At 34.1% G+C, this 22,775-nt stretch overlaps 1 protein-coding gene across 1 annotated transcript; it reads left to right on the top strand.

Moving 5' to 3' along the window:
* The first annotated feature begins 219 nt into the window (after window positions 1-219).
* Window positions 220-22,710, top strand: LOC129220479 (uncharacterized). Its single transcript, XM_054854903.1, has 7 exons — window positions 220-308; window positions 10,285-10,436; window positions 12,800-12,933; window positions 13,961-14,096; window positions 17,214-17,330; window positions 19,028-19,167; window positions 22,429-22,710. The coding sequence occupies exons 1-7, from the start codon at window positions 220-222 to the stop codon at window positions 22,708-22,710; spliced, it is 1,050 nt and encodes a 349-aa protein (XP_054710878.1).
* Window positions 22,711-22,775: the final 65 nt, after the last annotated feature.

Below are 22,775 nucleotides of genomic sequence, written 5' to 3'. Positions count from 1 at the left end.
ACATTAAAATTGTCAGTAATGGGGAAATGACATTAAATTGGAGTAAAAGGAAGTCATGTGATGCACACATCAGCTCGTTGTAAAAGGAAGTTAAAATATTTAGGGTGTTCGCCTACCTTAAAAACATGTGTGATGAAATTCGTAAAGCTCAGTCGTTTATGAACGAGTGTTTTAGATCAACTTTTTCAGAAGTATCCCGAATAGAGTTGTAACGAAAATATGAGTGACGTGCCTCCGGAAGTACCCATTGATGAAATTAGAAATGCAGCTATCAGCCGTCGTGGAGGCATTCGAGTCAGAGGAGGAAGGTAAGAAATTTCAGTTCCTTTTTTTTAATCTGATTAAAATATGATTAATGTTCTTAGTACTGAGTTTGAGTTTTATTGAGACAATAGAGAGAAAATGCTTGGAACCTTAAAATCTCTCCTTAAATCCCAATGTTTTATGTATCGCTTGCAGACGACAACTGTAGCACATCTCAAAATTTAAAAAAGAATTTATCAGTTATCGATTTTAAATTCTGAATTGAATGCTCTTTCTTGCCCTAATACCGGCACAAAGCTAGCTTCCATAGCTAGTGCATGGTGGAGTAGAAACGATATAGGGTGATTCCATGTCAAGTGATGCAAAATTTGGGAAATTTTTTCCCTCACCCTTTTGTATTTCTTTGGAATTTGGCTCATCGATTGTACCCTTCGAGGAAATCAAAAGTCCAAATATTTAGATTTTTATCTCTATTATTTTTTTATTTGTGACGCTTTGATTTTTCGAAAAACCCTCTTTTTTTCATAGATGCTTGAACATAAAATGGATGATAACTCAGCACCAAATATAAATAAAAAGATCTGGTAAAAAGCATTTTAAAGTACATTAGTTGCTGTTTAATGGGATATGCAACATGACTAATTTCAAAAAAAAAATAATTTTTAAAAAATGAAATTTAAATTTTAAATTTAAATTTCTCAGAAAAGGTATAATAAATTTTTTTTAAAAAAATCTGAAAACTTTGTGTGTATTTTATCTTTATTTGTGCAAAATTTCAAGTTGGGATCTCAATGGGATCATATTTTTATGAATTTTTAAATAAAATTTGACTTATCAAATAATGACATTTTCAGATTCTAACTAGGTTAATATGAGGTTCTCTTACTGGGGATGGTCTAGTAAGTAGTAATTGATCATGACTATGCTTGAAATGAGCTGACATGAATTTGTAGATTGGTAAGCCCCCCCCCCCCCCCACACACACACACACACCACTTTTAATCTTTTTTTTTCCAAAACTTTTCAAAATGTAAAAAAATAAATAAACAACCAAAATGAATAGTAAACTTATTAAAAGTTGGTAAATGTTCTTCTTTAAAGCAAGAACCCGCCGCACCACCACTTTTATTATTATTATTATTATTTTTTCAAAACTATTTTCAAAATGTAAAAAATAAATAAATGAATAAAATAAAACAAAATGAATAGAAAACATATTAAAAGCTGGTAAATTTTCTTCTTTAAAGCAAGACGAAGTACATTACAACACCTACGATTAACACTAAACTAGTATCACGCCGCACCTAATGCTTTTTTTTTCAGACCAAGTGTTTCTTTTTCAATCCTTACTTCACAAAGTGTACTTGATTAATTCACTATCTGATAAGGAGTTATGATTCATTTCATCCCCTACCCCTGCACCAATTTTCAATTTTGGAGGGAGGAAAGAAATAGTTTGTCCCAAGATCATAGCAAAATAGGAGTGTTTCCCCCGTGTTGTTTCATTCTTTTCACACTGACCTAAAAATAAATCTAAGTATCAGATCATATGTTTGTCCACATAAAACTGTCTTTCTACAACATTTGGAGTGCAGCTGTTTTTTTTCTTTTCTTTAAGGCTAGTTTTCTTTTTAATTTCAGTTGTAAAGGAGAGCAATGCAGCGAGATCTATTAATACATATATTAAAAGCATAATAGATCAAATCAAATTTTGCTAGTTTAAACATAACCTTCCATGTTGTTAAGCTTCATTCCAGATTGCTCCCTCCCCTCTACCGTCCCACTTTCCGAAAGAAAAATAAAAGCTGCAAATCAGTTTTTCTATTTGTCAGTTAAATTTTTTCAAGACTTTTAGTTTTTATGACCCCCCCCCCCCCCCATTTATAAGCCTTAGTCACTACTGATGTTTTAGTAGCGTGCGTCCCAGTTTATTATGATTATAACTCTTACATGCCAGCTTTTTTTTTTTTTTAATAATACAGTTTTGAAAAAAAAAAGATAAAAAGTGGTTGTGCTAGGAGTGGGGCTAAAAGTGGGAGTACTAATCTACAAATTCATGTCAGCTCATTTCAAGCATAGTCATGATCAATCACTACTTACTAGACCATCCCCAGAAAGAAAACCCCATATTTAACTAGTTAGAATCTGAAAAATGTCATTATTTCATAAGTCAAATTTTGTTTAAAAATTCATAAAAATATGATCCCATTGAGATCCCAACTTGAAACTTTGCACAAATGAAGATCAAATACACACAAATTTTTGAGAATTTTTTTACAAAAATTCATTATACCTTTTCTGAGAAATTTAAAATTTAAATTTCATTTTTTTAAATTAAATTTTTTTTTAATTAGTCATGTTGCATATCCCATTAAACAGCAACTAATGTACTTTAAAATACTTTTTACCAAATCTTTTTATCTATATTTGGTGCTGAGTTATCGTCCATTTTATGTTCAAGCATCCATGAAAAAAAGAGGGTTTTTCGAAAACTCGAAGTGTCATAAATAAAAAAATAATAGAGATAAAAATCTAAAACATTGCACTTTTGATTACCTCGAAGGGTACAATTGATGAGCCAAATTTCAAAGAAATACAAAAAGGTGAGGGGAAAAAACTTTGGATCACTTGACATGGAATGACCCTATATAAAGAGGGACACCTAATTAAATTTTCTCAATTTAGAAGTAATTTTTTTAAACTTTTATTATATACTTTTTTTAACCAGTAAACATAACATCATAAATATTTTGCTTATATCTTAGTTTTATAGAATAAATCAGTTATAAATACGAGGGTCAGTCAGAAAGTTGGTTGCACTGCTCAAAAAAACAAAAACAGGATTGACATTTTACAATAACTTGAATGTAATTTTAAAGTTTAATTCAAAATCTACTTTTCAACGCAACCACCTCAATTATTTCAGCATTTGTCAAGGCGTGGTACAAATATTTTTATGCCTTCTGCAAAGAAATCCCGTCCAATGTCCGATAACCATTGTTGGGTTGCAGCTTTTACTTCGTCATCCGAATGGTATCGTCGCTTTGAAAGTTCTTGTTTTATGGTGCCAAAAACATCGAAGTTAGGTGGTGAAAGGTTAGGGTGGCTTAAGAAGGTGATTCCACACTTTCCAACTTAACTTGGTCTACCCTCGCTCTCAGCGTCGTCAATATCTGCACGTACATTCTCAAATATGTTGCACCGTTTCACTTAGAGGTGCGACATCGATGGTAAAACATCGATACTATTGATACATCGACCAAAAAACATCGATGTTTCCAAACATCGATGTTTTAAAACATCGATCTTTTTATCAATGTATAACATACATTTTTGAATATACTACACTAATTTAAGCAACACAAAAGAATACGTACCCGACGAATATATTGAAAGTACTGAACCTCAAATCATGAATATAAGAATAATTTCGCAACATCTTGGTATTGTAATAGGACGAAAATTGGTAATAAGACAAGCACCGATTAATACAAACTAATTATAGTAATAAGAAAGTATTGTCAAACTGAATGAAACAAAGTAAATTTACATCAAAAAAGAATCTAAGAAAAAATGTATCGTAGCACTCACCGTCAGCTGAATGATAAGAAAAAGTTGTGCTAATTATTTTAAAAATACAAGTTAATTCTAACAATTATTTTTAAGAGTAAGAAATATGTGTTGTACTGTTAGTTAATAATTGAACACAAATTGTAAGTAATAGAGGGACGACTTGTTGGGGGAAATCGATAAGTAACCCCGAATATTGGTGTTGACAGTTTGTAGAAAACGAAGTTTGTTTACTTTGTTCCCCCAGAAGCGCATTTCTCTTTTCGCAGACTATCCCACCAGTCAGAGAAACATCTCTTTCCGATGTAACAGAAGTTGTCATCACTATCAAATACTTTAAAGCAACTTTTACCAGCTCTGAATTTTTAACGTTATAAGTTTTACCTTAGTAACGTATAAGGTTTTCTTTAGTTTAAGGACTGGAGCCTTGAAATAGACTGCTAGTTCTGGCACCAGACTACCAGTGTCAGGTTCTTCCAATAGCTTTGACCTCTTCCTCACTCTCTAGTTTAGCTTCTTCCCAAAAATCTTGTAGTGATCTTCCCAAAAATCATCCTCTACACAGAAAAATTAATCGTATAAAATGGGTTCAAAAAATGATTTTTTTTTTTGGCAATTCCATAAGTTAACTTAATTACCTAGCGAGAAAATTAGGGCACATTTTATGATAATTTTCAATTAAAATGCAAAACCATCAACATCGAAACCAAAACATCGATGGTCCAAAAAACATCGAAAGTAAAACATCGATGTTTTAACAAAAACATCGATGTTTCCAAAACATCAACATCGATGTCGCACCCCTAATTTCACTATAGCTTAACGTGACATTGCATTTTCACCATGAACTTCATGCTACTGCCCATAAATTTCAGTTCAGTTGTACTTTTTTGCCCACAAAATTGAATCATTGCGCGCATTTCCAATTTGGACGCTACTTGCAGCTGTCGAGACATGTTTGCGACTGATAATCAGATGACTAAACGTGTCTTGGGGGAAACCGCTGCGTCACTCGATAAAGGTACATGTCTTAAACTATTGCCCAAGAATTTCGTCAAAATTATCTTAGACGAAATAGATTTTTGAAGAAGTGCAACTAACTTTCTGACTGACCTACGTAGTTTTATGTAAAACTTTGATTCTCTCCAGTTTTAGTTTTTTGAGCAATGTGTAATTTTTCGTGCATATATGAATGATTGATTTTTTTTTTTTTTCATTCGTTTCTAACCAACGGGCAGGTGGCTTAAGTTTACGTTTCTCGGTTGTGATTTCCCAAGCCGGTAAACTTAGATTTATGTTTTAGCTTAAATTTTCATTTTATATCCATTATTTCTTTTTCTCTTCCTTGATAACGTTAGTTACAGCACTATCTCATTTACTGATAAATACTAAATATGGAAAATATCTAGAAAGCTACAACTTTAAAATGGATAATAAATGGTGCTGGTTTAATGAAACTACATGTCTTTAAAAATATACATGAGAAATAAAGAAATAATTTAATGCAGAAAAATAAAAGATAGTACAGCGGTAAATCTCGCGAATTTTCATAGAATTCATGCACGTGCTCGGAATTACAAGGAATCCCCTTTTTCAATGCTATCCAATAAAATGCTTATTGGAGATGCTATTAAATTAATTTTAAACTTGTAAACGCGGCTGAAATCTGAAGGAAAAAAATAGATTTACTTTTTTCTTAGCATTCACAAATGTAAGGACGGTTTCCTTAGTTTTGTACGCTTGTGAATACTTTCTTTGTGTTACTTCATGACGAATAAAATTTTACGACTTAAATAGTAAGATATTTTGCTAATATTTTTCAATATTTTAGGCTCTTTGAAAGAATATTATTTACTTTTTTTTCAGTTCATGCCCAATATTGCCTCATAGTTTAATGTAAGAAGAGTTTTATGGTTAATAAACTATGATCCTCAAAGTATTTTTACCGTGATTTGATCAAAATTTTAAAGACAAAGAGCAAGTTTTAAAGTGCTTTTATTACCAGCGTTTAAGGTTTAAATTAAAATTGCCGAAGTTCTTTTAGGGGGAATTTCACCTTGTGTTTTTAATGTACAATCGAACCTCCATATATCGAACTTCCACACATCGAAATTTTCTATGTATCGAAATCCCAGCACATTTTTATGTTTATTACATAGAAAAATTGTTTCTATATATCGAAAAAATCTCGATATAACGAAATTTTTTTCGAGACATTCGTAGATTTTTTTTCCATTTCAGACTGTTTGTCTCATGAAAAACGAAGGTTAGGGGAGAATATTATGTTCACAAAAGGTTGCTACGAAACTCAGAAAGAATCTTGGGTTGAAATGTGTGTGTATATAGGTCGTTGTTCCGTTCTGCTGGAGTTCTTAAATTCCCTCTAGTTTATTTGAAATCTAAGTTGTAACCAGTAACACTGTAAAATTCAGTTTCAATTTATCTCTTTTGTCTGTTGATTGTCATTCCTAGTCTTTTTAACCTCAGTAAAAATCATTCAAGTTAAGTAGATTGATTTTTTTACTTTTCTCTCGATTATACATTGTCGAAACGAAACTCACCCAATGTTGCGTATCAAGTTAATTGCCGAAGAATGAAAGTATATGACGTCGCAAAAATGTTATTTCTGTTATTTTTTTAATTATCAACTTTCGTTTAATCCGATGCTCGTATAAATTAGAATTTGGGTTTCATACACGAAAATTAACTTTAATTTTAGTATTTTAGGAGATTTGTACGATATAAGATCGTTTCTACACATCGAAATTTCTATAGAATTTTTTTCCGGCAATTTGCTACTTCGATATATGGAGGACCGACTGTATTTAATTATTTTTTCATTTGTTTAGTATGTGTCACAAAGTAGTAAAAATTTTGCCTCATTTATTGCCCGGACATAAGGAAGCTTTCAAAAAAAAATAATATTTTTCATTACTATAAAATTTTTCCGGAAAATGTAAAATAAATATTAAATTCATATCAAATTTGTGTTTTATTCCACAGACTTCCACCCATTCGAATTCGAAATCTCCCACAAGTTGGCAATGCGAAGAAAACTGTTGCCCCAAATATCCCGCAAAGACGAACGAAAGTGAAGGAAGAAAAAGTGTAAGTATTTTGATTTTATAATTATCTAAATCTACGGTGGATAAGTAAACCTTCCAGCGGGCGCGGCTTTTATATCAACACTAATGGTACCCGCACGGCTTTGCCCGTAATAGGAAAATTGAAAGGTCTTTTGGTTCGCCAGTATATTTACAAATAATGTATGGTGAATTTTCTCGCCAATTGGCTTGTACCCATGTTACGGTTCCACGTTATGATAATTTCGTATCTCGCCAATTGGCTTGTGCCCACGTTACGGTTCCACGTTATGATAATTTCGTAATTTACTCGTCAATCTTATGATAATTTTGTTCTTAAAATTGGAATAGAAAAAGAACCACATCGAATTTTCGAAAAATCGCTTCGAGGTGCACACTTCCATGCTACAAACTAACTTTGTGCCAAATTTCATGAAGATCGGCCGAACGGTCTAGGCGCTATGCGCGTCACAGGGATCCTGACAGACGGAGATCCCGACAGAGAGACTTTCTGCTTTATTATTAGTAAAGATAAAGATAAATAGTCGGGCGTACTATTTTAATACACTACTAGCTGCATGCCCGGCGTTGCACGGGCTACCTAAAAAATGAGAGATGTCTAGTTGATATTTTTGCAGTACTCTGGCATCAGTTTCTAACGCGTTAAGGAATAAATAAATGCGTGTAATGCAAGGTTTGAAAAAAAACAGTAAAACTTATTTTTGGCAAAAATCTCATCAACGTTAGTTATGAATATTTTCAATTAGCACAAAGGATGGAAATATATGCATTATCAACTATAATCTGTGCTCACGTTAAACTGAATTGCATCTGATATACTATATCTGAAATATTTTTGTACAATAACAATTAGCTTTTTACATAAAATGACACATATTGCTTGGTTGATTACCTGAAATTAAAGCATCAAGACTTAATAGATGCCAATAAGTATTTATTTAATACCAAGTCATCAGATTCCAATTAAACTTTAGTTAAAATCATTAAAAGCAAACTTTTTTGTTCAACTCTGTTTCACTTAAAGAAATCCAAACAATCTTAATTTAACGTGTTCTTTTAACTGTACAAAATGTATTTCAAAAGTAAAAACAGGAGCGGAATAAAGAGTTTTATAATTTGAAAACTAACCCATGTGAAGGGACGATATCCAACAAAATAAACATAATTAGTCGCACATCCTAAATGTACCAAAATATGAGGCTGGTAATGATAAACTTACACTACAATAAATAAACATAACAAAAGAAATAACATTCATTCGCTGAAAAGAGTTAAGAAAGTTGGCTGTAAAAAATAAAAAAAGAGCAGACGATAAATAAAGATTATGTCCGAATAGAGCAACCGATTAACCCGGTTGGTTGTTTTGATTAAGTCACTCCCACTAAAACAATTCGGAACTCCAATAAACTATAGGCGGCACTGCAGCCACTGTCTAATGGCGGATGAAAAAGGTAAAACAAACAAATGCCGTAACTTATAACTTACTTTGACGCTTACGGAATGACAGTAATTTTTCATCCTGTTTATGGGAAGCTTTCTTTTCTATTCTTCTGAAATTACATTACACCACAAGCTGTCTAAAGCCTGCAATTTAACCCAACGAAAACACGTGGAATGGAAAGTTTTACCTTTTTCGTTAGTATTATTAATCCACCGCAAGATAGCGTATTAAAGCTCTGCAGTTGCGAATTGTTAAAATGTTATTTATTAACACAAATGCGAAATGGTAACAGAAAGAAATAAAAATCATTCCTTAGAAAAAAAGAGTAACGAAGCTAATTTACAATAAATTTCTAAACGAAAAAATTGCTTTAAAGAGTAGTTTTAAGATTTATATATTAGAATAAAAGAGAAATTAAACTAATTTAAAATGAAATTCTAGATGGAAACGTTGTTTTAAGATTTGGATTGCAGACAAAATACTGCGTTCTTAAAACAATTATTATTAGAATTTTATTTTCTAACCCATATGTTAAATGGCAACAGGAAAGAAATAAAAATTTCCGAGAACGTGCTATTAATTGACGTTTTAATTAATATCTCCGCTAATTAAAGTCGTACAATTACGAGATTGATCTTATAGTTTTTTTCTTTGGAAAATTTCGAATCGATCGGTACCTCGTTCGGTTCTCGACTCGCAGCAATTCTTGAGAAGATCAAGCTTCAGATAGATAGACGCGAACAGATTTTAATAGTATAGATTCCATTCATATAACTTTTTGATATATCTCGCAGTTGAACCTCGTGACTCTAATGCACTTCCCATTTTGAATAATTATTTGAGTTATTTTTTTATTGTTATAGCTGAGTTTAGGGTTAGAATAGAATCAGTATATCTGAGAGATACCCACGACCATCTAAGTAAGTTTTTGTTACATTCGATTTTCTACGTTTTCATTTGAACTTTATAATGCAGTGGAGCACTGTTCAAAAATATTTCTAGGGATCATTCTGAAAAAACCCTATAATATTCATGCCTGAAATAATAAAATAAAAAAATCAGATGCAACAAAAATTTAAACAGTCGCACAGTTATATGTTAGATACTAAAAGTAGATGTGCAGACTGCTAATGACGCAAGAAAAATTCCAGTGATGGCTAAAAGTAGATCAAGTGATGAGTAAAGAATAGCTACAGTCTGGCCACCTGATTGTAGGGAAAGACAAACATCCGTTTCACAGCCGGAAATGGACGAATCTATTATTTTTTAGGGATGTAAGCTTTTGCAAAAGCAGTCTCATTCAAATAAGTGGAATATACGCATCAAATTTTTACTTTCCCCCCTCATTTAGATAGATTCGTTTTATCTGGACGTTTGCCAATTCCATACAATCCGTGGTTGGACAGTAAAGTTCTACGATCGAAGCGCGTCTGACGTAAAGCTGCAAAAGAAATTACCTCTTAGTGTATCAACTCTGATATCCGCGCCCGCTGTAAGGTTAATGGAAACAAGTTCTATTTCTATTCTATTCTATTCTATTCAAGAGTCACAACTGACTACAACTGTATTTATGTCGAGGTCTGCATACTAGTGCCTTGCCTCCATTATTTTATATACCGATAGATGGCAGCACCATCACCGGATCGAACAGTTAATGAGAATTTAGAACTAGTCCAAGAGCTAATAGCTACCTGGTACTAGCACCCCCAGAGGTATCGTTTCACTTGGAGGACATTGAGACCACGAGCATATTTAACGTCGCCCAGTCCCCTTTAATGACGACGGTGGGTCTTCGACCAGCGGGGATCAAACCCGAGCCCCTCCGGCCCCGAGTCCAATGCCCTACCGATCAGGCTACCACGGCCCCGAAACAAGTTCTGTTATGGGTTTTCTTTCCGAATTTAGTGACAGTTCCGATTTTCAAAACGCCAAGCAAGTCGAGACCAAAGGACAACGGGACAGCAGAAGAGAAAGGGGTCGAGGCAGAGGAAACAAGTGCATCGTGCAGACGGAAGGCACTTTCTTAGGGCAAGGACCAGCAGCTCGAGTGAAAAAAGGCAAGAAAAAAGTTTTTTTTTTCTGTTTGGTGTTTTCTTGTAGTCACATAGTATTTTTAATACGAGAGTTGAAACTTTGATACCGGTAACTATTTATTGACATTTAATACAAAGGTGATACATGCCACCAAGTTTTACAGTCTTTCAATACAGTCACCACCATTTTCAACGATGTAGAAGTCTTATTGCACCTATAGCAGCTCTTGTTTTGTTCCTGATAGTTCGAATGAAGTGGTAGATCAACTAACCAGCCTTCTGACAGCATTTGAAATTTTCTCCATATTTTTTATGGAGAAGCAAAATTGGCAAAAGTCCATCCTTTTCTATGTCCTCCATAGAAAAGGATTGGCATTTGCCTCCCTCAAGCGATTGGTACTTGGGGACCACACTTGGCTTATTTCTATCTTCCAATTCCCCAAAGAGTACACATGCTTACCTTTCACGACTAGCTAGCGGCCATATTAAGTGCCTTAAGTTTTCTGAGGGCACCAAGACCTTCCCAATTTGTCTCAAATGCCTTAAACATCAATATTCTCCAGAGCACCTTCTAGACTGCTTTGGACTGTGCATCTACACCTCGCCATTGGAGGTGTTTGACTTTTTGAATGTCAATAGTATTTTAGGCCAGGAGATAAGAAGACTGTCGCAAGAATTTCTGGAACAGTTCCGAAGTGAATGCCACAAAGTGGTATCTTCATCTTACCAGGGAACCACACGAATAGTGCAATGACGAAAAAAGTTTCAATAGACAGCAATTAAAGAGCACCGTGCGACATATTTTTGCCACGGAAGTATGAAGTTAGTGCTTGTGGCACCTGGGGCGGATCGGGACTGGGAGGATTCCCTCATCCACTTGTGTGCTATAATTTGTTCAAATTTCTCCGAAGAGAAGCATAGCTGTGATTGGCCGAAGTGAAAGCCGATCGAGAGATCCTGGCGGTTCCAATGGGGAAAAGTTAAGGGGGACACAGATGCATAGGAAAGAGGAGTGAAAAAAAGGTACTCGAAAATTGGAAAGGTAAAACAAACAAATTAGTCCAAGTTGCTAAAAACTTGGGCTATGGAGGATAATTTTTCAAACAAATTGCCTTGGCTTTTTAGAATAGGGAGGATTGACTTGAGGGCAGAGATGAATTTACTGATGCTGAAAACCTTATTAATTTCCTGGATAATTGAAAATAAATCGGTGAAATTTTGTTTCATGTATTTGACGCAAAAATTGTTTGATCTCGTCCTCCTGTTATCGAGATGTAAGGTCTGAAAGTTGACCGACGTTTTTAAAAAAAATCGCCAAGTTTTAAAGATTTGACAAGAAACTGATCACGCAATTTCACCTTCTGCAATCATCTACAAATCGTGTGAAAGATGTCATCCATAACTCACTGAATCTCGCTAAATTTGGCGACTTTTCTTAAAACTTTGACAGACTTTGAGATCTCATATTTCGATTACGGGGTCTCGAGGGCAAATAGTTTGTGCATCCAGGAACATGTTCTACAACGCTGTTTCGTTTGCTACTTAATTTTATAAAATTCATCTTTATACTATCGTGTGGTTTCCTAGTTAGGTATTAAGTCAGGCCATGGCCCTACTAGATGGCGCTGACGCTTTCGGGCCTTGACAATTAATGACTTTTCTGTGTTAAACCGATGCAACTATCATCTGCTCTTGAAATTGAACGGAATCCTGAGCATCCACCAACCAATGACAAGGTTCAAAGTTGATTTATTTTTGATTGGATGTTGCCCATTTTGACCGCAAGAGGCGCTGAACGGAATCCCGGCATCCACCAATCAATGGCAATGTAATGGAAAACAGGGATTCCCTGTAGCGCCCTCTTTGTTGCCATGAGTTTCAGCGATGGTCACCGCCTATAAACGTAAGCGAAATTTAGTGGGGCCATATTCATCCATAAGAGCTTAAGTCTTCGTGAATTTGACTTCATTTTCTAAGGCTTCCACATCGTTAGAAACTGGTTTCTACAGGAACTACATTCCCACAGAAATATACGTTCGTTGCTTGAGGCACTTGGGGTCCTGCCCCTTATCCTCTGGGTCCGATAGTTCCCCGGCTTGGGACATGGCTTTGTTTTGACGCAAAAGATGGTTGCGTGAACGTACGAGGGATGTGGCTCCCTCTAACGGGAGTACCATAATAGTTAGCCAAGGGCTTTTCAAAGTAAATTTTAAATAGAGGTTGTTTTTTTTTTAAATAAGTTCAAGATTGAAACTAGTATATTGAAGGGTATCAAAACTTGGTGGCATGTATCACTTTTGCATTAGATGTAATTAAATAGTTGTCACTATTCAAGTCCCAAGCCTCTTAAATTCTATCCTTGTTTAATTGTATTCCTCTTTAAACAGAGAGTTTAGATACAGAATACGAGCGAGCTCCTCGGGGCTCTAGAGCTGCAGGCAAGCAGGGGGCAGCCACATTCGACCGAAAACCAGACGAAAAAGAGATAAAATATTTATTGGAGCCTTGGGACGAAGACGAGGTAGGAAATATTGAGAGTTAAAATGTATCTATATAAACCGTTAACTAGGATATTGGAGGTGTCTTACACTCCAAAAGAGTTGAACTCCTGCATTCAAACGCTTGTAACGTTGATATATATATGTATGTATGTATGTATGTACGAATGTATGTATGTAAATTATTGAAACTTGAAGTAAAATATTCTACATTTAGACAGCGCAAATGCAGCTATAGCATTAAATGTATACTAAATATCAATATATATTATACAATTTGATATCACACTCGTAGGTAGCACAATGGCAAGTGTACTAAACAACAAGAAACCCAAAAGAATATCAACAATGAAAATTGAAAAACCATGTAAATAGGAAAAGTGGAACAACATAAACATTAAGATAAATAATAAGAATGGGCAGTAACTGCTACGTTATCAAAGAGCTGGAGCAGTTGGCATATTATAATGATTTGCAGGTTTCTATAGACGTCGGTAACGCATAAATCAGCGAGTATTTGCATTTTTATCAAATTAGCAAGAATTTACTTGCTAATTCAACTGAGTGGTAGGCTTAGCATTGGTTGACATTAAGCGAGTATTACAAAAGGTGACAAGTTTTTTGATAATGCTGACATGTACTATCCAACCCCCCAGCTCTGACTTGAAAAAAAAAGCAGAAAATTTATATGGTTTTCCTATTAAAATGGTTTTGAATTTACATTGTTAATAGTCTTTTGGGTTTCTTGTTGTTTAGTACATATGCCATTGTGCTACCTACAAGTGTGACATCAAATTGTGTTATATATATATATATATATATATATATATATATATATATATATATATATATATATATATATATATATATATATATATATATATATATATATATAAAATATGTGTGTGTGTGTGTCTTTATATAGTGGGGCCCAAAAACTAGGAACACTTTTTGAAGTTTCATTTTAACTTTGTATGTTTCATTGTTATTATTAAAATTGCAATGAAATTTTTTTTTGAAACTGTGATTTGTACAATTTGCTATTTTTAGAATTTTGATGATAGTGGGGAGCTATGTCCAGTTATTTTGCCATTAAAACCAAAATCAGAATCCAAGTGCAAAATCAAGAAAGAACCCCTCGATGATGTTGATGTAAAGAAAGAAGTGAAAGACGGAGACATTAAAGGTAAAATGTCTCTCTTTTTAACAAAAGTAAAATAAACTGGGACTATTTGCTGAAAAAATGTTCTCGTTGCAGCAAAGTCATATGGAACGAATAAAAATGGAATTAAATATCCCTACTTAACCATCACTTTTTATGTCACTCGTAGGTAAGCATACACTGCCGTGGGCATGTAAAGGGCAGTACAGTGCCCGCCGCTTATTAAAATCACATTCGTTCGGGGTATATTTGATTTTATAAAGCGGCTGATTTTATTATCCGGCATTCAAAAAAATAAAAGGTTTTGAAGTTTAAATACTCTAAATATGAATTGAATTACTTCATTTATTTCTGTTTTAAGTATTTCAAAAGGCAGTTATCATTTTAACTAAACATGAGGCGCATTTTTTATAATAATTATTTGCACAAGGATCTTAAAATATAGGCGTATTGTCATTTGCTTAGCAAAATTGGAAGGGCAAAGATTCAATATTGTTTGAGAGTTATTGATTCAGTATTGTTTGTTTTGTAACGTTCGACATTCTTTGCTTTTAAGTGCATCGTACATTATCAAGCGCTTTTCTGACATCAATTGAAGAGGCAAATTTGACTCTGAGATTTTCTCATCCTCTGAGACCGATTCTTTTACTTCATGGTGCTCCTTTAACAACTTTTTACGTATGATGTCCAAAAGTTTGATTTTATAAAACGGCGATAGTGATTTTATTAAAAGATGGTTTTAACATGTTTTGGTATTGCAATGATTCTGTTCTTTCAGATTTCATTTCAAAAAGCGGCTGGTTTTATAATCCAGTGATTTTATTAGCGGCGGGTACTGTAACTGCAAATTTTTCATTTTTCTTTTCCTCCATTTTTGTCATCTGTTGTACGTTAGCTTTATTGTACACTAGCTGCGTTTCCCGGCTTTGCCCGGTCCACCTTGACAATGAAAATTGTGTCTAGTGACGTATATTCAACAGTCACGCTTAAATAAATAAATAAATAAAAACATCATGCAAAATTTTCGCTCCAAACAATGACCAGAGACATTAAAACACTTTTAAGAAATTAAATCAAGAAAGATGGATTTAAAAAACGTAACCATGGAAACTCAAAATAAAATAAGTTTTAAAAAATTAAAATGCGAAAGAAAATGGTAAACAACTTGAATGGAAATGTGATTTTTCGAACTGATTTAAAAAGTCTTATAACTTTTCTTTCTTTGGAGTTAGAAGCTTACTTTTTCGACCAAAGATCAAGTTAGATCTGGAGTAAAAAATGTCGCTTTTTCCAATGGTGTCAAAAAGAAAACTGTAGAGCACTTCTTTCACTTTTTATTGATTTATTTAATGAAGAAAGTAGTGCCTAAATTTCAGCTAAGCCTAAAAACATTCGAGCTAAAAACGTAAAAATCTCCCGTCGCAATTAAGTTAGAGTATTGGAACGAATTGCGTAGAACGCGGAAAATTCTTCCCTTTCCAAAGATATGTAATATTAATATGCGCAAGTAATTTTTCACCAACATATTTGGGAATTTATGTGAAAATTGGGCCTAAATTGGAATAAAAAAAGAACTACTCGTCGAATTTTTTTTCGAACCGGTCTGCAAACCTTTCCGGTGCAAAAAGAAAGATACTGTGAAAATTTCAGCGAAATCGGCCGGGTAGTTCTCGAGTTTTGCGCGTTCACACAAACAGACGCTTTTTGGAGACTTCATTTTATACTATGTAGAGAAGCTTTCTTATTTGGTTTCCGCTGGCAAAAAGGCGAGAAAAAAACGTCCAATTCCAACATTTCTCTGTTTTTAGTATTGAATCCAACACACATTTCTTCAAATACTGTCATCCCCGCTTAATCGGATAACGGATAAACGAATACCCCGCTTATACCAATAAAACCTCTCGGAACTAAATATTTCCCCATAGACGCAATATTGAGGATCCCCGCTCAATCGAATAATATCCCCGGATAATCGAATAATCTTGATCAACTTTCGCGAATATTTTTGCTGAAAAAAAAGTTTTGAATAAATTAGAAATAAATTAAGTAAGAACAATAACACTCACTGTTCGGCAAAAAAAAAAACCCTTTAAAATGCTTCTGACATTTCGTCGGCGATGTAAGAAAAATTTAAAAATAAAACTGTCTTGTGAATGTCGCACGTTGCATACGAGTTAAATCGCAGGTCTTCATTCAAAAAGGCATTCTTCTGGCTGATTCTTATGTAAAATGACCCCTTGTTTCCAAATGCGACCACCTTTCCCCCCATCACACCCCCCTTTCTAGAAGCTCCCCCATCCTCTGATTCAGAGCCATTTTTTTAATTTGGTGGGGGAAAAGAACATTACAATAACCGTAAACAAATTTTCTAAATGACTAGAGATGTACAAAGCTCAAAATCTTGTGCATATGTAGCAAAAAATAAAACTGCCCCCCCCCCCCCCGAAAATAAAAAAGTGGGGTGCTTTCCTACGAAAATCGGTACGTGTAGGAGGAAAACGGAGATCATATTCGGATTCAGGGGGTCAATTTGGAGAAGAATCAGCCGGAATAGCCTCAGAAGCATTTGAGAGTTTTTTTGCTACACAGTGTGTTTGGGAGAAGGTGCCCCCCCCCCCCCATGTTTTCCTTTTTTCTACATATGCGCGAGATTTTGAGTTTTGCACATCTCTAGTCATTCAGAATAATGTTTACGGTTATTGTAATGCTCTTTTCCCTCTCCAAATGAAAAAAATTATGTTCTTGCTTGAAAAATTTTAGTTAAAGAGGTTATAGTTTATATCCATGCAGAAAATTAGCAGATTAAATCGGTGTTTTCGACACCACATTTTAGGGTTTGTTTCGTTTCCGTTTTTTTTTTTTTTTTTTTTTTTTAAACACTATACCCGACCTTACTCTACTTTTGTTTTCCTTACGTTATTTCCAAAATTCACAAATGATACTTTAAAATCCTTCATATGAATTTATTCGCAACATTATATAATTTTGGAAATAAGTGCTAATTTACTGGTTTCTTTCTAACGATATTCAATGGTGTTTCAATCTTTAAGAACTGAAACGTAAATTGTAAATAAATTTTTATGTGTTTTAATAAATTAGTTAGTTAGCTTTTTCATAAAAACGTGCAAAAATATTTTTCAGTTGAACCCGGAGCTGACAAATGGCATGCCTTAGAAGGAAAATTTTTTGCTTCTATTGCACCCGAGGATAAGAAAAAGGAAAACCTGATTGATTTGGTAGATTCTACCAAGGTTACAGGTAGAACATATTTCTATCACTCAAAATTATTCTCTTGATCAACTGTATATTTAGAAATGCATTATGTACCAGTTCGATAATGTTTTCATTTGTTAAGCAACGAAATGCAATTTACTATGTTTATATATATATATATATATATATATATATATATATATATATATATATATATATATATATATATATATATATATATATATATATATATATATATGTATGTATATATATATATATATATATGTATGTATATATATATATGTATGTGTATGTATATATATATATATAATGTTTCTCAATTCGTTGATGTTAAAACAACTATGGCCTTCTTCACACGACAGGCATTAACTCATCAGGCACACTAACTAATCAGGCATACAAGGCACAAGTGCCGCTACCATTCTAATCCCAATGAGTTGAATCAGCTTTTTCATTGATTCAACTCATCCGGACATTGCCAAGCGTTTGCTCTACACACGAGTAAACTGGTTAAATCAGCTTTTTAATAAATTCAACTCATCAGGACATTGCCAAGCTTTTGCGCTACACACGAGTAAATTAGTTGAATCAGCTTTTTAATTGATTCAACACATCAGGACATTGCCAAGCGTTAGCTCTACACACGAGTCAACTAGTTCAATCAACTCGGTTCAGTTTTAACAGCGTCGTGGAGCAGCTGGTCGAATGAGTTCTGCTTAGTCCAGTGGTGTGATGCATGAAATTATATTTTTATGTACTCTTTTACTTTCGAGATCAGAAGTTGATTGAACTAAGTTGCCTCGTGTGAACACATCGAAAAGCGCCATTCAGTTAATTGATGGGCAACTTTTTTCGAAATGTTGATTCAACTAACCGCCTCGTGTGTAGGAGGCCTTATTATTTTACTAAAATCGCGTCCAAAATCACCCAAAAAAAAATTTTTTTTTTTTTTTTGGCAAGTGCAGTTTCTGAGAATTGCAAAAGTATTCAGTTGTAATTTCTAAAGAGAAAAGATTGTCTCCGCATGTACACTGCAAGAAAATTTTGAAACGTCAAGCATTGTCTATGGGCAACGTTCCGGGATTTTACTGTTTTCAACCAGTTTCCTGTGAAAAATAAGTATAATTGCGAAGAATATTCTCGTATGGGGGGTGAGCAGTGTCCTGTCCAAGTGTCATGAATATCGACTTATTACTGTTGTGAAAAAACGTTTCCAGTAGCCAGTGTGATTATTTATTACGCTTTTTTATTGGGTGCTTCACTTTCAGGTTAACTAAACACCAAACAAGGGTTAAGTGCAGTCTCTGGGTATTGCAGCTTTACAATGATTGCAGACAAATAAGTTTGGTGTTTGCTTGTAGTTCTGCCTAATCTTCGGCACTGGCAGAGGTTAGGCACTCTAGCTGTCAATTATTTTCCAGAAACGTTTCGGATTTATTTTTTTTTTTTTTACAGTGTACCTAAACGATTTGGTTCATTAAGCATCCGAATTACTTTTAACGTATTGATGCGGTCGGCGAAAAACTTGGAAAATGAAAAGGAAAGTTGTAATTTTTTTCTTAAAATAAGAGGTATCTTTAGAAAAGAAGTTACCTTGATATTTGTAAAGTTCAATATGTTATAAAAAATGAATTGACAGCAAAAAAAATATGAATGTGCGTAAAATTTATGTTTTTAATGTAAGATTTGTGTTGTTGCATGATTACACATTATTTAATCAGGTGACAGCATCCTGCTGCTTTTCCAAATGCCTCAACGTATGCCATTTGGTAACACAGATTGCCACGAGAAAGAACAACCAGCTGCTACATCAAAAGCAACAACTTCTCAAGCAAAAGATAACGAAAAGGAAGAAGTAAAGGTATTTTAATTTTTCTAAATGCACTACTTTCTCCTCGATCGTCAAATTCAGAATCCATCCGCACAAATATGTGCAAAATAGCAATGATATGCTTATTTGATTTTTATCCCATCTCTGTTTACTGATTCTAGTTGTGCCACGGAGAGATAGCGGATGAACTGGAAGCGAAAACAGAACACTTTATTTTGTAGTAGGTAAGATCAGCAAAAACACGCGAGCAGTAAAAACTTTACTGCTGGCGCGTTCTCGCTGATCACCGGTTCATCCGTAGCACAACTATAGATCTGTGTTTCCTATTCCGGTACGGCGGTTTTTTGCGCATAATGGCCCTCTTATCTTCCCTTTAAAAGATCAATAATGAAGTGCTAATACGATAATAGCTTTCACAGTATATTATCATTTTATAATGGAAGTTAAGTGAATATGTCCTCATTTTGTTGTATTCTTGACAAAATTTGTACAGATTCAATATGATATAAGAGACAGAGATATAGCCAAGGAGTTTTCAAGGCGTGCAAAATACTCTTTGACAATTTTTAGAGGAGTGAAATTCATTTCGGAGCAGGGCTGCGGAGTCGGAAGAAAAATGGTCGACTCTGACTCCTGGATTTTGAAACGGCCGACTCCGGCTTCTTTATTTATCTATTCATCTAACCCACCCCCTCTAATGGGAAGGGGGGGAATCCCTAAACAGAGATTGAAATATTAATTCCTTTTTATGAAATTTTCGCGTTGTATTTTATTGTAAACCTAGCATGTATACAACGTTAGAAACTCAATTTGAAAATCAAATTATCGAACAGTTGGGATTTCTAAAGTGAGATTACTTAAAAATCCCCTTAAAAAAATGAATACGATTAATTTGCTTCCCTTTAATGTTTAACAAATAGATGTTAATCAAATCTTGTGCTTTCAATTTTTAAAAACTGTAACTTGAGAGGTTTTTTTTTTTTTTTGCTGATTAAAAAAAGATTTTTGATAGGATCTGGCCCCCTTCCCCCTCCCGGAGGACACCCATCTGGTGGGTAACACCTCAACTTAATTTCAGAATTTATAAAAATTGAAATACTTCAATTCTGAAAAATTTCCCCAATAATAAATTTGAAATTTCATCTTAAAATTTTCAACGAAAATATTGCACTGTATTGCGGGGAGAGGTAGGGTACATGTACGTCTGGAACAAATTTTACCCAAAATGCGGTGGTATACAGCTTCGTACGAATAGCTTTTACTATACCTACATTTCTTGCCTAAATTTTTTATTTTAATTTTATTGGCACCTTTAGAATTAACTTTAATAAGATTTTAGGATTAACTAAAATTATTCAATGTTGTAACCAATATATGATGTACTGATTTTATTTTGAACTTTTTAGTGATTACCAAGCTTTCTTAGATAAAGTCTTTAGGTTTAAAAAATTATAATTTATCGGATCGTTTGGATTTGCTCTTTTGTGCCAACACTTACGTGGCACACACTTAACAACTCTTAACACTTAACTCAAACACTTACTCTTTATATTCTGTAAATTACCGCCCATTAGCCATGGCTAAAGCAAAATTACGTGAAATACACCGCCAGCTCAGTCATTTCCAGCCGAGGACTGCAGTTTCGTGCTTATTAGCACTCATCAGCCCGGCATAGGAAAGTGACTGAGCTGGAGATGGAAAACCTCTTAAGGAAGCCAAGAGTGCCAAACAAACTGGTAGCTAATATAGAATTAGCAGACCAGACGAGTGACCGTTCGGCCGATTTTCATGAAATTTGGCACAAAGTTAGTTTGTAGCATGGGGATGTGCACCTCGAAGCGATTTTTCGAAAATTTGATTTTGTTATTTTTCTATTCCAATTTTAAGAACAAAATTATCATAAGATGGACGAGTAAATTACGAAATTATCATAACGTGGAACCGTAACATGGGCACAAGCCAATTGGCGAGAAAATTCACCATGCATTATTTCTAAATATACAGGCGAACCAAAAGACCTTTTAATTTTCTATTACGGGCAAAGCCGTGTGTATACCATTAGTAACCTTATAAAATTATTAGTTTTTAACAAAATATGTAAACCTTCCCGTGCGGGACAAAGTGGCTACTTTTTCGTGGAATGACCTCATATATAGTTTTTTTAACTGTTTTATTTACTATATTTCTAACAAATGAGATATATTTCCTTTACTTTGAAACCTTATAACTTTCACAACCTGCAATTTTTTTCTTCATTGCTGTATTAAAAGAGCAAAAATATATCAAGATACCAGAACTTGACTGGATGTCCTGCACGTGACGCATGCAAAAAAATTAAGTTTTAAAAGACAAAATGAATTAATGAAACTGTAACTGTGCCAGGAGTATCTTTGTATCAGGTGTAACGGTTAAAAAATGTGCTCGCTTATCTTAAATTAAAATATTAAGATTAATAACAAAATGTTGGTGAAATTATCACGTCTGATTGTACCGCACGTGACGGTGGAATGGTCCTATAGAGTCAACTCTCGATAGTTCGAAGTCTTTTGACTGAAACATTCCTTTGTCTCGGAAGTTTTCATTGAGTCCCAAAGCTGGTCCCTTGGGACTTTTAGCTATCGACAGTAGACTAGATTATACATTCCAATGGGGTCGTTTCCGAAATTTTAAAAGTTTTTTTTTTTTTTTTTGAAAGTGCAGGCTTAAAAACATAGGATTTGACCATTTTTTAAATAATTTGACTAGTTTTAATACTTTGAAAAAAATTATTTTAACCGGTGCGCTTTTATTGTTTACGCTTCTGCCAATGACATCACAAATGATGAAATGCCATTCATAGAGCGCAATATTTAATTATCTTCTCGATTATCATAACATGGAAACGCGGTAGATATATGCGCCAAAGTACATCAGTTGTGACGTCACAAAGACCAAGCCCTTTTTTTTCCAAAATTGGACATTTCAAAAAATTAAAAATTAAGCGTTGGGAAAATAGAAATTTTTTTTCTCGCTCCATGTTTTTTTTTTGCTTATTCTATCAATTTTAGTGACTCTGAAAGTAGTACTTTTAACTGAAGGAAACAACCCCATTCTCTTTTTTTTTTCTTTTTTTTTTCCAGTTTACTAATATTGTATTTAAAATTAAACCGATGAAAATATGCTTGATTAAATTTTTGCGGCATGTTTCGTGTTTTCAGAGCGTGAAACACGTTTCTAGAGGCGTTAAAAATATCTCTGTGTATGTTAATTCCAAATTCATTCAATTTGATTTCGTGGAATTTTAACTTTCAGGACTCGAAGCCTACTACTTTGTTTGATGACATGTCCGACGGACGCATCGGGAAGTTACAGGTTTTGAAGTCGGGGAAAATGAGATTGGTCATGGGATCGTTCATGTTCACACTCGAAACAGGCTCCAATTCCGAGTCTCTGATGGAAGCTGTATCCATTCGTACAAAAGACGAAAACGATGGAGACATCGTTGTGCTAGGAAAAATTGAAAGGAGTATGATCGTTAGCCCTTCAGACGATCTGTTAAATCCAACTTCAACTGTTGATACGAAAATGAGCTGATCTTGCCTTCTGAGAAGGGGTATTTTGTTGACAGATTTCATTGTAGAACCGATGAAAAATAAAAG

Source organism: Uloborus diversus, chromosome 1, assembly GCF_026930045.1.
Source record: "Uloborus diversus isolate 005 chromosome 1, Udiv.v.3.1, whole genome shotgun sequence".
NCBI lineage: Eukaryota > Metazoa > Arthropoda > Arachnida > Araneae > Uloboridae > Uloborus > Uloborus diversus.
Note: the sequence above shows the minus strand (reverse complement) of the source record. Positions and strands in the feature narration are given on the sequence as shown.